At 39.2% G+C, this 15,702-nt stretch overlaps 1 protein-coding gene across 1 annotated transcript in view; it reads left to right on the top strand.

Annotated features, from left to right (window-relative positions):
• VAMP7 (vesicle associated membrane protein 7) overlaps positions 1-15,702 on the top strand; it is a 65,916-nt gene that overhangs the window by 13,564 nt on the left and 36,650 nt on the right. Inside the window, exons 2-4 of the mRNA XM_030850203.2 lie at positions 1,303-1,457; positions 6,963-7,020; positions 9,006-9,143. Of these exons, the coding sequence (XP_030706063.1) occupies positions 1,312-1,457; positions 6,963-7,020; positions 9,006-9,143 (342 nt within the window). The 5' untranslated portion in view covers positions 1,303-1,311. The remainder of the gene's footprint in view (positions 1-1,302; positions 1,458-6,962; positions 7,021-9,005; positions 9,144-15,702) is intronic.

Raw genomic sequence — 15,702 nt, 5'->3', positions numbered from 1 at the left:
AAATTAAGACATGTACATTGTGTTTTTTTAGGTATAATGCTATTGCATACTTAATAGACTACAGCATAGTGTAAACATAACTTTTGTATGCACTGGGAAACCAAAAAATTCATGTTACTTGTTTCATTGTGATATTTGCTTTATTGTGGTGGTCTGGAACTGAACTTGCAATACCTCCAAGGTATTACTGTAATCTTAAACTCATTCTGTATTGTTTTAGAAATATTTTGTTTATAAAGGATCTTACCATAATTTATAGAACCATTCCTCTCTTGCAGAAGATTCGGGTTATTTTCAGTTTATTTCTGTGATGGATAATGCCTTCGTAGGACAGGCAGAATATAGTATAGGGATAAAATTGTGAGTTCTAGAACCATACTGCCTGGGTTTAAATACCATCTTTTACCACTTACTAGCTCTGTAATTCTGAACAAATTATTTAAGTCATTTATACTTCATTTTCCTCATTTTAATGTAAGTATCATGATAGTGTATTAATTTCATTGATGTAAGGATTAAATTAAGTGTTTAAAATGGTGCCTGGTGCATAGTAAGTGCTTAATAAATATGGGCTATTATTATTGTTAATAGGTATATTAGTGAATATGGAATCTAACTGTTGTTGAACTATTTCCCTAGGATAAATTTTCAGGATGGGATTACTTTATTAAAGGATGAAGACATTTTTTTTTTTTTTTGCGGTACGCGGGCCTCTCACTGTTGTGGCCTCTCCCGTTGTGGAGCACAGGCTCCGGACGCGCAGGCTCAGCGGCCATGGCTCACGGGCCCAGCCGCTCCGCGGCATGTGGGATCCTCCCGGACCGGGGCACGAACCCGTGTCCCCTGCATCGGCAGGTGGACTCTCAACCACTGCGCCACCAGGGAAGCCCGATGAAGACATTTTTATGTCCCTTTGCCATCTATGGTCATTGCTTTTCAGAGGATGATAACAGTTTGTGCTGTGTAATTTGTAAATGCAACCTGTGTATCAGTGTAATGTATGTGTATGTGTGCATGTATCACATATACATTACATTGTATATACACACACACATAAAAATATATTATGTGTATGCATTTGGTTTTTCTCTAAATATGAATGCATATCAGTGTGGTTTAGGTTATAAGTTTGTAGAAGACTGTGATTTTGTTAAGTCTGTTGTTAAGTCTGTTCTGTTTAATGTTACAGTGCCTTGGTCAGTACTGTCTCCAGATGGATGTTGATAACGATAGTAAGTTACTTTTGAAAGATTATGTCAAAGAAATATTCTAAGTCTTATGTGTCTTTTTTCCTTTTGATAGATCGAAGCCATGGCCATTCTTTTCGCTGTTGTTGCCAGGGGAACCACTATCCTTGCCAAACATGCTTGGTGTGGAGGCAACTTCCTGGAGGTGACAGAGCAGATTCTGGCTAAGATACCTTCTGAAAATAACAAGCTAACGTACTCACATGGCAAGTGAGTTCTGCTCTGTGTGGGTAGCGGGTGAAAGAAGTGAATTATATTATTATAATCAGAAAAGTAGAAAACTAGAAAAGCAAGCTTCTCAGTAGATAATCTGAATAAGCTGACAGAACAATAATCTTTACCAGCTTAGAAAATGTCTGGTTCTATTAATTTTAAATTTAACTAAAAATTATTTTATTGTGTCATCAAAGTGATATTAATATTTTAAAGAAAGATATGGAAATGTTAGATATAAAAGGGACTTTGCTATAGAGCTCTAGTACATGTGAAACTTGATGTAGTTAAGATAAAGAATATTTTTTTCTTTCATTCTTTCTGTAAATATTTACTGAGCACTTGACTATCGCCAGACGCTTTGCTTGGTGCTGGGGATACAAGAAATCACTCAGTATTTGCCCTCATGGAGGTTATAGTTTAATGAAGGAGACAGTCAAATCCATAGGTAATCACAGTAGAGGGTAGAAGCTAGTGGATAGGGGGATGGTATTCCAGGTAGAAGGAACAGCTGGTAGAGAAGTATGGAGGCATATTTAGCGAACTGCAGGTGTTTGTCTGTGACTGGTGCCCAACATGGTGAAAATAAAGCTAGAGAGGCCGACAGAAGAGAAGTCCTGTAGGGCCTCATAGGCCATGTTAAGGGGTTGTACTTTACCGTATGGGCAATGGGAAGGCATTGAAAGTTTTCAGCTGGGGTGTGACTTGGTAAGCTTTTGCTTTAGAAAAATCACTGTCGTGGCTGGTTGGAGAATGAATTGGAGGGGGCATAGGTGGGAAATCTTAGTAATCATAAAAAGTGCCTCAACCTTCCTCCTCAGTACTTAACAATCTTTGGTTACCTAACTCATCCTAATTTCCTTAGACCCTATCTCAGAAGGAGGTCCTTATTGGTTTCCAGGGCCAACTCCTTGTATAATTTAGGATCTAGTCTAAGCTGCTGTAAGAGAGAGAACCCAAAATACAGTATTAATTTATGAGATAGCCCAGAGATGAGTACTTCGGGACTGGTGGGGTGGCTCTGCCATTTTTAATTAGTGCCTTCCAACTCTGGCCAAGGCAGCTTCTTCTGTTCTTGTTACTTCCCTGTGCTTGCCCAGTATTTTTAAAGGCAAAGCCCAGAAGTGGCCTGACAGTTTATTGTTGACTGCATAGTTATGTAGCTAACCTAGCTGGAGTGGAGACTAGAATTTGTCATCTCTAGCTGTGCAGCCATATGCTCAGCTAAAACTCTGTTACTCTGGAGGAAGTTATAGGACATCAGGAGACAACTTGCAATCTTCCAGTCTACTCTTCTGGGCCACCAAAATATTAGGATGTACTCTTCTTCCCAAACATGGAGCATACCTCCTCTCTGCAGGAGGTGGCCCCAAAGACTCATCTGATCGCTGTGTCCAGCTCCAGGTCCAGACAGTCCGAGTGATACGCAGTCCTCTCCATCATGCACAGGAGTGGCTCCTGTGGCCCATTAACAAAAACTAAAAGACAAGTCATATGATCTCCCTGTTTCATCAGACCAACCCAATAGACATTGGTGGAATAAGAACAGCATCACCAAGTGGAAGTTGTAAACCTCGATTTAGAAAAGGGAAGAACAAGAAACACATAGATGTCACTGCTTCTTAGCAATATTCAAATAACTACTCCACAGCAATTTCAGAGACTCTTATTCTGACCTGGGAGTGGTTAGTGGTTCTGCTTTCTTGGAAGAAATTCTTCATCTTTTCTCCCTTTCTTCTCCAGGAGGCTCTTCCTGGTCCATTATCCTCTCTGGCCACATCCAGAATGGGTGTTAGTGTGTCATCTTTGGGAACTGTATAGGTTTTGTAGTCTGTCACTTCCTGGTGTAGTTTAGGGGCTAAGAAGTTACCTCTGGGTTAAATGACCTCAGTTTCTTGTGAGTATGGCTTTAGGGTTTCTTCAAAAATTTATTGGGCTCAACGATCGTGTTTCTGGTCAGTTCCCAGGAAAGTGCTCAGGGAAAGCACATGTCATCTTTGTAGAGGCAAGGCTGGGAAGTAGGGCATGTTTCTTCCACTCATATTTTATCAGGCAGAACTTAGTCACTAGCCATATCTATAGCTACAAGAGAAGCTAGACTATGTAATCCAATGAAAATGTGGTTATAGTGCAAGAAAGTGATGTTATCCATCTGCTGTGTCTTTCCACCAGCATCCTGACCCAGTCCTACCCGGTATCCTTTGGAGTAAGTCTCTATCACTGAGTTGTCTTTTCTTTTTAACCCTCTGCCTTAGTTTCTTTCCTATAATCATGTTCCATCATCCCAATCAGTTTGGGAATAAAATATCTTTTATTACTGTACACCAACAGAAAAAAGTACATTTTACTGTATGAAAATCATTTCTCCCTGAAATCTGACCTTCCTTTTGCTATTTCTTTCTTTCTTTAATAGCATCACCAGTCATTCAGTTGGCTAAGCCTAAAACTTCAGAATCATATTTGACTCCTTAACCAAATCCTTGCCATTCTCCTCCAGGAGGTATTTCAATCTCCTCTATCCTCACTTGTCATAGCGTCTGTTCAGGCATTCATTGTTTCGCATTTCTAATAACCTCCTCCTAGCTGGTTTTTCTGCTTCTAGTTGATCCCTCCTTAAATCTGTATTTCACTTTCCTATGATTATACTTTCTTGCTTAAAACCCATTGCTTTTAGAATAAAGCCCAAACTCAGCCTTCACAATTTTGTCTATTCCTGACTTTTCTTTCCTTATCTCTATAGAAATCTTTGTCATTACCTGACCTATCTATGTTATTTCAAGCTTTGGTATACTTTTTTCATGATTTTGTGTCTTGGAATGTCCTTCCATTCCTAGGCCCCCGGTAAATTTTTGCTCATTTTACAGGTTCCAAATGAAATACTTTCTTAATTGTCACTTTAATCCTTCTGATTAAAGGGCAGTTCTGATCATGTCCCTTCCTTCAGCAGGTACTCAGGGTAAAGTTCCTTAACACTACTTGAAAGATTCTTCAAGATCTGCCCCTGCTCCCTTCTCTGGCCTTATCTCTCTTTACTTGAGCCCTCAGTTTTGTTCTCCAGCCATACTCAGCTACGTGCATTTCAGTGTTGGGTTCTTTCTCTCTTCCTAGCCTTGCAATAGCTATTACTTTTTAAAAATCTGAGTTTGTCTTCCTGAGCTTATACGTTTCCTCTTCTGGAAATCCCCGAATTCCAAGACTGGGCCAGGTGCCCCCTTTTTGTGTATCTCCATAGCATCCTGTGTTTATTCATATTGTAACACTTATGAAGCAGTGTTATAATTGCTATCTTTATTTTTTGTCTCTGTCCTCTGACTATAGGCTCCTTGATGGCAAGGACCATATCTCATTACCTTCTGTGGTCTTTGCACCAACATACTCCCAAGTGTGGTTTAGGAGAAACAAATTTTGTGGGGGAAATGATGACTTTCATTTTTGCACCTGTAGTGTTTAAGTTGTCTATGGTACTCCTGTTGGATATGTCTAGTAGACAGTAGCGTATGCAGGCCTGGAGCTCGGGAGATAGGTCAGATTTAGATTTGGGAATCATTATTATTGTAGTAGCTGAAAACAGATATCGACAGCAAAACAAGAGAGTGGATGCCACCCTCCAGGGAATGTGTGTGAGAAAAGCAGGGGGCTCCGGATGCTGCAAGACATCAACAGAGAGCGAAAGAGACTACCATATAAACCAGGCAAGCCTGGTGTTAAGAAACCTAGTGGAGAGAAAACACCTTCTAGAGGAAGGAAGTGATCAGCACTATCAAATGTGTCAGAGAGAGCCACTGAATATGCAGTGTGGAAATCATTGGTGGAGTTGATATCAGCAATTTCAGTGGTGGAGGAAGACATTTTGCCTGAGTTCCCATACCTCCTTGTAATTCATATCAAGCCTCTATGTGAAGATTAATAATACAATTCAACAAGTATTCTTGTCTATCTACTTGCCCAGGGTAGAAATCTGGGAAGCAAAATAGGCTTATCCCTCTGCCTCACCCCCAGTAGCCAGTCGTCAAGTTCTATTATTTCTTCTCAGTCCCTTCTTCACTGCCCATAGTACTTTAGTTTGTTTCTCTCACTGTTCTACTTCAATAGTCTTCTGTCTGGTCCTCCTTTCGGTCAGTTCTCCACACTCTAGCCTAAGCATCCTTTTATATGGCAAATCTGATCACACTCCCAGGCTAAAGCCCTTTGATGCTTGTTCATTGTTCTTAGGATAATGCATAGTGAGGTTTGAAAGTCTTATACAGCATGATATTTGCTTACTTACAACCTCATTTGTGCAAGCAGTTTATTTTTTCCTTACATTCTGTACTCTAGTCCAGGGGTCCTCAAGCCCCAGGCTGCGGACCGGTGGTGGTCCAAGGCCTGTTAGGAACCGGGCCACACAGCAGGAGGTGAGTGGCGTGTGACCAAGCAAAACATCATCTGTTGCTCCCCATCACTCCCATCACTCGCATTACTGCTTGAACTATTGCTCGCTCACATTCATTACCACTGAACCATCCTCCCAGTCGCTCGCATGACCGCCTGAACCATCACCCCTTCCCCGCCTGTGGAAAAATTGTCTTCCACGAAACTGGTCCCTGGTGCCGAAAAGGTTGGGGACAACTGCTCTAGTCATATTAACTAATTTTACTTTTAAACCCAGTATTTGCTCTTTTATCTCAAAGCCCTTAAGCTTGTTGGTCTCTCACTCTGGAACACTCTTGCTTGTTCTTTTTGCCGTCTCTTACTTAGTCTTCAGGTCTCAGCTCAAACATCACTTGCTCCAGGATGTTTTCCTGTTACCCTTTGACAAACTCTGTTAGGTGTCACCTCTATGTCCTCACAGCACCATGTACTACCCTTAACTCCTTATCATCCTGCTTACTATGTTTGTTCCACAATTGCCTGCACTTTCATCTCTGTAAAGGCAGGGACTGATGGTTTTGCTTATTTGTATCCTCAGCACCTAGCCCAGTGACTAGTTCAAAGTAGATGACAAATAAATGTTACTGTTGAGTATTCAGTAGAAAAAGTGTTTGCTATGAAATCTTAGGAGAAGTCAAAGAAGACTGTATGGCCCATTTGGGGGTTATTCTTAATTACGTGTCCCTCAGATGTCATCTCTTGTTCAAACCTTAAGTATCTGGGAATTCCCTGGCGGTCCAGTGGTTAGCACTTGGCGCTTTCACTGCCAGGGCCCAGTTTCAATCCCTGGTTGGGGAACTAATATCCTGCAAGGCACGTGGCACAGCCAAAAAAAAAAAGTCCAATTATGCTTTTGCAGTTATTATTTTAATGGGTAATGTGCATAACATTGCACTATGTAGCTTGTTTTAATTTCTTATTTATTTCTATCAGTTTGACTTCAGAGGAACATGTATATAGGGGAGAGGGAGAATAGACAGTATCTATAAATAATATGGTCACGTTGGCAGTACTAAAATTTCTTATACATAGATAGAAGTGAAAGAGATATTACTCATAACCACAGTAAGTTTTATATCTTTTATTCTACAGTTATTTGTTTCATTACATCTGCCAAGACAGGATTGTATATCTTTGTATCACTGATGATGTAAGTAACTTGAAGACATGTTGCTATTTAAGTATGTGTAATGTTAATAGAGCTGGTTCTTAATTATCTGTATCTGTGGTGGGTAAAGGTGATGTGAATATAATGTCTGTAGCTGGAAATTTTTTTCTATACTTTGTATTTATCATATAGAGCAGCAAAACAAAATAAAAGTTGATATCTGGGTATATGCAAATCAGCTTGGTTTTGTAGAGTTTTAGCTTAACCTCTTGTAATTTCTACATTTATTTTATTGTGTAGTGAGAATTGGTGTTCATAATTATGATTCTTTGGTATCAGACCCCCTCAAAATTTATTTATCTGAAATAGTAAATAGATTATTTCACTCCTCCAATCAATAGTGAATTTCTTTTAATGTATGTGGACTTTGGGAAAAGAAAATCACAATACATTATGATCAGCTTTGTAAACCTGTAGTTCACATTGGTAGGTTGTTTTTGAGTATTTGTAGCTTCTAGATGGAAAATGCTCAATAACTTAACGGTGGTCATCAAGGTCCTTTCTCCTCTCTGCAATCCTAGTGTTAGCTTCTTCCTGGACACATTCCCCTTATGGTTGCATGGAGCCACATGCTTATTTATTTGTGTCCAAAAAAGACGGACTATGTCTTCTCAAGTCTCTTACTGTATGAATGAGGAAACTTCCCAGATGCACACCCTCCCCTCCCCGCGCTTTCAAAGTAGACTTCTTTTCATGACTTATTGGCTAGGACTAGGTTAAGTATTTATTTCTAAATTGATCACTGACAAGAGGCATGGAATTGGCATGATTGCCATAGGTCAGGGTTCTTACGTTTATTGTGTCACAGACCCCTTTGGCACTCATGGGCCCCTCCCAGAATTTTTTTAAATGTGTGATTATAAACAAAACCAATTATATTGAAATACAGTCTTCAAAATATTTTAAATATTGATATAGTAATGTATATGCTTCTTTATGAATTCATTAAATAACAAGTTCTACTCATGGGTCTAATAAATAAAAATTATTTTGATGTGGTGATGAGTATAAATAATATTTTGAGAGATGTTTATAACTGATGGTATATGAAAAAAAGACTTCTCTTGGTGACAAAGTCACAGGTACTGTTAAATACTTCTCCGGTTTGTTACCACATTCACAATTGAAATTTGAGTTAAAGATTGGTGAAAATAATGATGAGATTTTTTTTTCTATCCAAGTACATCAGCTCCTTGAATTTGGACCATTGACCCCACTTTAAGAACTCTTGGCTTAGACGAATCATCTTAGGTGAAATGGAGATGAGTGTCAACCACAGTGATCATCACAATGATTTATATTCCCTGATTTCACAGTATTTTCTAAAATTATTTTAAAAATACAGCTATATCTGAAATGACTGATGTGAAAGTGCTTGGAGTAGGTGAGAAATATCACTAAATTTGGGATGCTCAGAGTTGAGTCTTATATTTCTTGAGCTATAATTATATTTTTGTATATATGTTACACACACACACACACACACACACATTTTGACTGGGACTAGATAAGAGTACATCCCTTGATCTTTTCAAATGTACCACCACCATTGAAAAAAATCAATTCAAACTTTATGTCAATAGTGTTATCTTTGTATGTGAAAGACTGTACTATTATGGATTTCTTAAGCATCTTCTTGTGCTGGGCTTTCTAATAGATCCTGTGAAAGATATAGATGGAGTAAAACCCAATTCCTGCTCTCAAGAAGCTAACCTAGGTACTGTTATCTTAGTTGGCAGTAATCAAACATATTTGGATTAGACTCTCAGCTCTTTCATTTACTAGTTGTTTCACCTTTGGCAAGTTAGTTACCTTTTCAGAGCTTTTGTTTCTTTATCAGTAAAATGAGGTCAGTTCCTCCTCATAGAATCGTTGTTAGTAAATGTTAGCTGTTCTTCTGGTTGTTGTTAATCATCCATATCGTCTTTGTTTACTGTAATGTAAACTCTGTGTTGATCTCCTTTCAGGATTTTGAGCGTTCCAGAGCCTTTAATTTTCTGAATGAGATAAAAAAGAGGTTCCAGACTACATATGGTTCAAGAGCACAAACAGCGCTCCCATATGCCATGAATAGTGAGTTCTCAAGTGTCTTGGCTGCACAGCTGGTAAGATCTTTCTCAGGATGTAGTATTTGATTCATATCTTCTTTATTACCTTAAAGCACCATGAATATAGGGGACTCTGACCTGCAGTGTATTTTTCTGATTGTGTTATTATATGCCAAGATAGTAAAACTTCCCTGATTAAAAAAATATATACAGGGGCCATTTTAGGATGGAAAGTGAATAATTGGTGATATTCTCTATAAATGGTGCTCAGAGTATCTCAGGGTTGGGAAAGAGATTAAAGATCATCTACTTCAACTACCCATTTAATGTGTAAATCCACTCAACATGCCAAATGGCCTCTTAACCTATACATTAACCTCTACCCTCCCACGAGGCAAATTTAATTTTTGAACAGCTCAGTCATTTGAAAGTCTGTTCATCTGTATGAATACTTAATTATCCGCTCAGTAAAGTTGTACATATGTATACACCCGTGAAATACCACCCTTTTCAAGATACAAAACATCTCCATGACCCTAAAGGATTCCTCATATCCCTTTGCAGTCAGTTCCCTCCCCATCACTCTGCCTGAGGCCACCACTGCTCTATTTTCTTTCACCATAAATTAGTTTTATCTTTTCTAGAATTTCCTATCAATGGAATCATACATTATATACTCTTTTGTGTCTTCCTTGTTTTGTCAGTGTAAGCTTTTTGATATTCATCCATGTTGTATAAATCAGTAGTTTCCTTTTTTGCTGAGTAGTATTGTATGCATACACCACAATTTGTTTCTCCATTCACCTGTTGCTGGATATTTGAGTTACTTCCAGTTTTCAGCTATCACAAACAAAGCTGTTATGAACATCCATGTACAAATCTTTGTGCAGACGTGTTTTTATTTCTCCTTGGTAAATACCTAGGAATGGAATTGCTGGGTCATGTGGTGAATGATGTTTAATTTTATAATGAATTGTCAAACGTTTTTCCAAAGTGGTTGTACCATTTATATTCCCACTAGCACTTGCAGTGTTTCTGCATACTTGCCAACACTTGTTATGGTCTGTCTTTTTAATGTAATTCGTCCTTGTGGGTGTGTAATGATATCTCATTGTGGTCTTAATTTGCATTTCCCTGATGACTAAGGATGTGGAGACCTTAAAAAAATGCTTAGTTACCTTTTATCCATGAAACTATTTGAGTGCAAAGACATAAGTTTTATCTGTGATGGTGTTGTGAATGAGAAAAAGAGACTTACTGTAATTGAATACGTTCCTTTTCACTTCTCCTTTTTAATACCCTTTTTGAGGATTACACTTCTAAATATGCATCCTGTAGGGATGAAGTTCCTTTAAATAGTTATAAATCTTTATTATTCAATCAGTTGGTTTGTTTCATACTTCCACTAGGAAACATTCATATATGTGAAGCTATGTAAAACATCACCAGCAAAATATATACCAGTGCCCATTTGAAAGTAAATAGGGTCAGGTTGGTGGCCAAGATGGTGGAATAGGAAGACCCTGAGCTCACCTCCTTCCATGGGCACTCCAAAATTACAACTATTACAACTATTTACAGAGCAACTATTGATGAGAAAGAACAGAAGACTAGTAGAAAAGATCTTATACAACTGAAGATATAAAGAAGGAACCACAGTAAGACAGAGGGGCAGAGACACAGTATAATCAAGATCCATACCTCTGGGTGGGTGACCCACAAATGGATAATTACAATTGCAGAGGTTCTCCCCAAGGAGCGAGGTGTCCAAGCCCCACATGAGGCTCCCCAGCCCTGGGGTCCTCCATTGGGAAGATGAGCCCCCAGAACATTTGGCTTCAAAGGCCAGCGGGACTTAATTTCAGGAGTGCCAGAGGGCTGTGGGAAATAGACTCCACTCTTAAAGAGCATGTATAAAATCTCACATGCTCTGGAAACCAGAGCAGAAGCAGTAATTTGAAAGGAGCCTGGATCAGACCCACCTGCTGATCTTGGAGAGTCTCCTGGAGAGGCAGGAGGCACCTGGAGCTCACTCTGGGGACATAGACACTGGTGGCAGCCTTTTTTGGGAGCTTGTTCTACCATCCTTTACTAATGGAGCTCGCAAGCACCATTTTAGAATCTTCCCTCTAGCGTATTAATGCCAGGACCTGGCCCTGCCCATCAGCCTATCTGCATCAGTACTGGGACACCTCAAGCCAAGCAACTAGCCAGGCAGGGACACACCTTCACCCACCAGCAGGCTGGTTGCCTTAAGAACCCTTGAGCCTACAGCTACTCCAGGACCTGGCTCTGCCCAACAAAGGGCCCAGGACCTGACCCTGAATAGCAGTGTGCCTGCACTAGCCCTAGGACCCGCTGGGCACTGGCCCTGCCTACCAGCAGACCAACACCAACTTCGGGACACCCCACACTCCACAGCCAGCCATCTCAGAAACTAGCTCTGCCCATCAGCAGGCCAACACCAGCTCTGGGATCCCCAGGGCCCTGCAACCAGAGACCCCAGGATCCCCTGGACCTCTACAGCCAGCTGCCTTGTGACCTGGCCCTGCCCACCAGCGGCTGACAGCCTCCACACAAGGCAGGATCTGGCAACCAGCCAGACTGGGGACCAGCCATGCCTACCAGATTATCCACAGTAGTCAGCCAGCCACAACAGAAGGACCCACACAGCCCATGTAGGAGGTATCCTTATAGCATACGGCTCTGGTGACCAGAGGGAAGTGCACTGCTGGGACTCGTAGGACGTCTCCTAGAAAAGGCCAACTTCTTCAAGGTCGGAAAATGTAACCAACTTACAAAATACATAGAAACAAAAAAAGGAAATTAGGACAAATGAAGGCACAGAGGAACGTGTTCCAAACGAAGAAACAAGATAAAATCCCAGAAGAAGAGCTAAGTGAAGTGGAGATAAGCAATCTACCGAATAAAGAGTTCAAGGTAGTGATTGTAAAGATGATCAAAGAACCCAGGAGATGATTGGATTAACAGAGTGAGAAGTTAGAATTTTTTAACAAAGAGAAAGTGTAAACAATGACCGAACAAAGATGAATACAATAACTGAAGTAAATACACTAGAAGGAATCAACAGTGGATTAGATGATACAGAGGAATGGATCAGTGAGCAGGAAGACAGAGTAGTTGAAATCACTGAGGTGGAACAGAAAAAAGAATAAAAAGAAATGAGGACTGTTTAAGAAACCTCTAAAACAACATCAAATGTACTAACATTTGCATAAGAGGGGTCCCAGAAGGAGAAGAGAGAGAAAAAGGGGCAGAGAACATATTTGAAAACATAATAGCTGAAAACTTCCTTAACCTGGGGAAAGAAACAGATATCTAGGTCCAGGAAGCACAGAGAGTCCCAAACAGGATCAATCCAAAGAGGACCACACCAAGACATTGTAATTAAAATGGCAAAAATTAAAGAAAGAATATTAAAAGCAGCTAGGGAAAAGCAAAGTGTCACATACAAGGGAATTCCCATAAGGCTGTCAACTGACTTTGCTGCAGAAACCCTGCAGGCCAGAATGAAGTGGCACGATATATTTAAAGTGATAAAAGGGAAAAACCTACAACCAAGAATGCTCAGCAAGGCTTTCATTCAGTTTTGGTGGAGAAATCAAAAGTTTTACAGAAAAGCGAAAGCTAAGAGTTCAGCACCGTCAAACCAGCTTTACAGGAAATGTTAAAGAGGCTTCTCCAAGCAAAAAAGAAAAGGCCACAAGAAGAAATATGAAAATTATGAAAGGAAAAATCTCATTGGTACAGGCAAATATACAGTAAAGGTAGTAAACCAACCACATATAAAGCTAGGAGGAAGATTACAAGAAAAAGGAGTAAAATCACCTATAACCACAATAAAGGATACACAAAACAAAAAAGATGTAAAATATGTCAATGTGGTGGGAGGGGGCATAAAAATGCAGGGTTGTTAAAATGCATTTGAACTTAAGAGATGAGCAACTTACAATAATCACGTATGTATATATAGATTGCTACATATAAACGTTATGGTAACCACAAACCAAAAATCTATACTAGATACACACACAAAAAAGGGAAAGGAATCCGAACATAACACTAAGATACTCATCAAATCACAAGGGAAGAGAGCAAAAGAAGAACAAAAAAGAAGTATAAAAACAACTGAAAAGCAGTTAACAAAATGACAATAAGTACATACCTGTCAATAATTAAATGTAAATGGATTAAATGCTCCAATCAAAAGACATAGAGTGGCTGAATGGATACAAAAACAAGACCCATATATATACTGCCTACAGGAGACTCAGTTCATATCTGAAGACGAAAACAGAAAGTGAAGGGATAAAAAAGGTATACCATGCAAATGGAAATGAAAGGGAAGCTGGGATAGCAATATTTATATCAGAGAAAATAGACTTTAAAACAAAGTCTGTAACAAGAGACAGAGAAGGACTACTTAATGATAAAGGAATCAATCCAAGAAGATACAACAATTGTAAATATATATATGCACCCAACATAGGAGCACCTAAATACACAAAGCAAATATTAATAGACATAAAGTGAGAAATTGACAGCAACACAATAATAGTAGGAGACTTTAAAAAAAAGTTAATTTATTTTTTTACTTTTGGCTGCATTGGGTCTTCGTTGGGTTGCGCGGGCTTCTCGTTGCAGTGGCTTCTCTTGTTGTGGAGTACGGGCTCTAGGCTTGAGGGCTTTAGTAGTTGTGGCTCTCGGGCTCTAGAGCACAGGCTCAGTTGTAGCACACGGGCTTAGTTGCTCCCCAGCATGTGGGATCTTCCCGGACCAGGGCTCGAACCCATGTCCCCTGCATTGGCAGGCGGATTCTTAACCACTGTGCCACCTGGGAAGCCCAGTAGGAGACTTTAACACCACACTTACCTCAATGGACAGATCATCCAGATAGAAAATCAATGAGGAAACACTGGCCTTAAACAACACATTAGACCTAAATGGGCTTAATTGACATATATACAACATTCCATCCAAAATCAGCAGAATACACATTCTTTTCAAGTGCACATGGCACAGTCTCCAAGATAGATCACATGCTAGGCCACAAAACAAGCCTCAGCAAATTTAAGAAAATTGAAATCATATCAAGCATTTTTTCTGACCACAATGCTATGAGGCTAGAAATCAACTATAAGAAAAAAAACTGCAAAAGACACAAACACATGGAGGCTAAACAGTATGCTACTAAACAACCAATGGATCACTGAAGAAATCAAAGAGGAAATTAAAAAAGTACCTGGAGACAAATGAAAATGAAAACACAATGATTCAATATCTGTAGGATCCAGCAAAAGCAGTTCTAAGAGGGACATTTATAGCAATGCAAGCTTACCTCAGGAAACAAGAAAAATCTCAACCTAACATTACACCTAAAGGAGCCAGAAGAAGAACAAGCAAAACCCAAAGTTAGTAGAAGGAAAGAAATCATAAAGATCAGAGCAGAAATAAATGAAACTGAGACTAAGAAAACAATAGAAAGGATCAATGAAACTAAGAGCTAGTTCTTTGATAAGATAAACAAAACTGATAAACCTTTAGCCAGACTCATCAAGAAAAAAAAGAGAGGTCTCAAATCAATAAAATCAGAAATGAAAAAGGAGAAGTTACAACAGATACCACTGACATACAAAGGATCATAATAGACTGCTATGAACAATTATATGCCAATAAAGTGGACAACCTAGGAGAAATGGACAAATTCCTAGAAATGTACAATCTCACAAGACTGAACCAGGAAGAAATAGAAAACGTGAACAGAACAACTACCAATAATGAAATTGAGTCAGTAATTTTAAAACTTCCAACAAACAAAAGTCTATGACCAGATGGCTTCACAGGTGAATTCTACCAAACATTTAAAGAAGAGTTAACACCTGTCCTTCATAAACTATTCCAAAAAATTGCAGAGCAAGGAACACTTCCAAACTCATTCTACAGGTCAGCATCACCCTGACACCAAAACCAGACACAGATATCACAAATAAAATTACAGGCCAGTATCACTAATGAACATAGATTCAGAAATCCTCAACAAAATATTAACAAACTGAATTCAACAATACATGAAAAGGATCATACAGCATGATCAGGTGGGATTTATTCCAGAGATGCAAGGATGGTTCAGTATCTGGAAATCAATGTGATATACCACAGTAACAAATTGAAGAATAAAAACCATATGATCATCTAAATAGATGCAGAAAAAGCTTGACAGAATTCAACATCCATTTATGATAAAACCTCTGAACAAAGGGGGAACATACCCCCAAATAATAAAGGCTGTATATGACAAGCCCACAGTTAACATCATACTCAGTGGTGAAAAGCTAAAACCCTCTAAGATCAGCAACAAGACAAGGGTGCCCACTCTTGCCACTTTTATTCAACATAGTATTGGAAGTCCTAACCACAGTAATCAGACATGAAAAAGAAAGAAAAGGAATCCAAATTCGAAAGTAAAACTGTCACTCTTTGTAGATGATGTGATACTATATATAGCAAATCCTAAAGATACTGCCAGAAAAACTGTTAGAAATAGTAAATTCAGTAAAATTGCAGGATACAAAATTAATATATAGAAATCTGTTGC

The sequence above is a fragment of the Globicephala melas genome, chromosome X (genome assembly GCF_963455315.2).
Source record: "Globicephala melas chromosome X, mGloMel1.2, whole genome shotgun sequence".
Classification (NCBI taxonomy): Eukaryota; Metazoa; Chordata; class Mammalia; order Artiodactyla; family Delphinidae; genus Globicephala; species Globicephala melas.
Note: the sequence above shows the minus strand (reverse complement) of the source record. Positions and strands in the feature narration are given on the sequence as shown.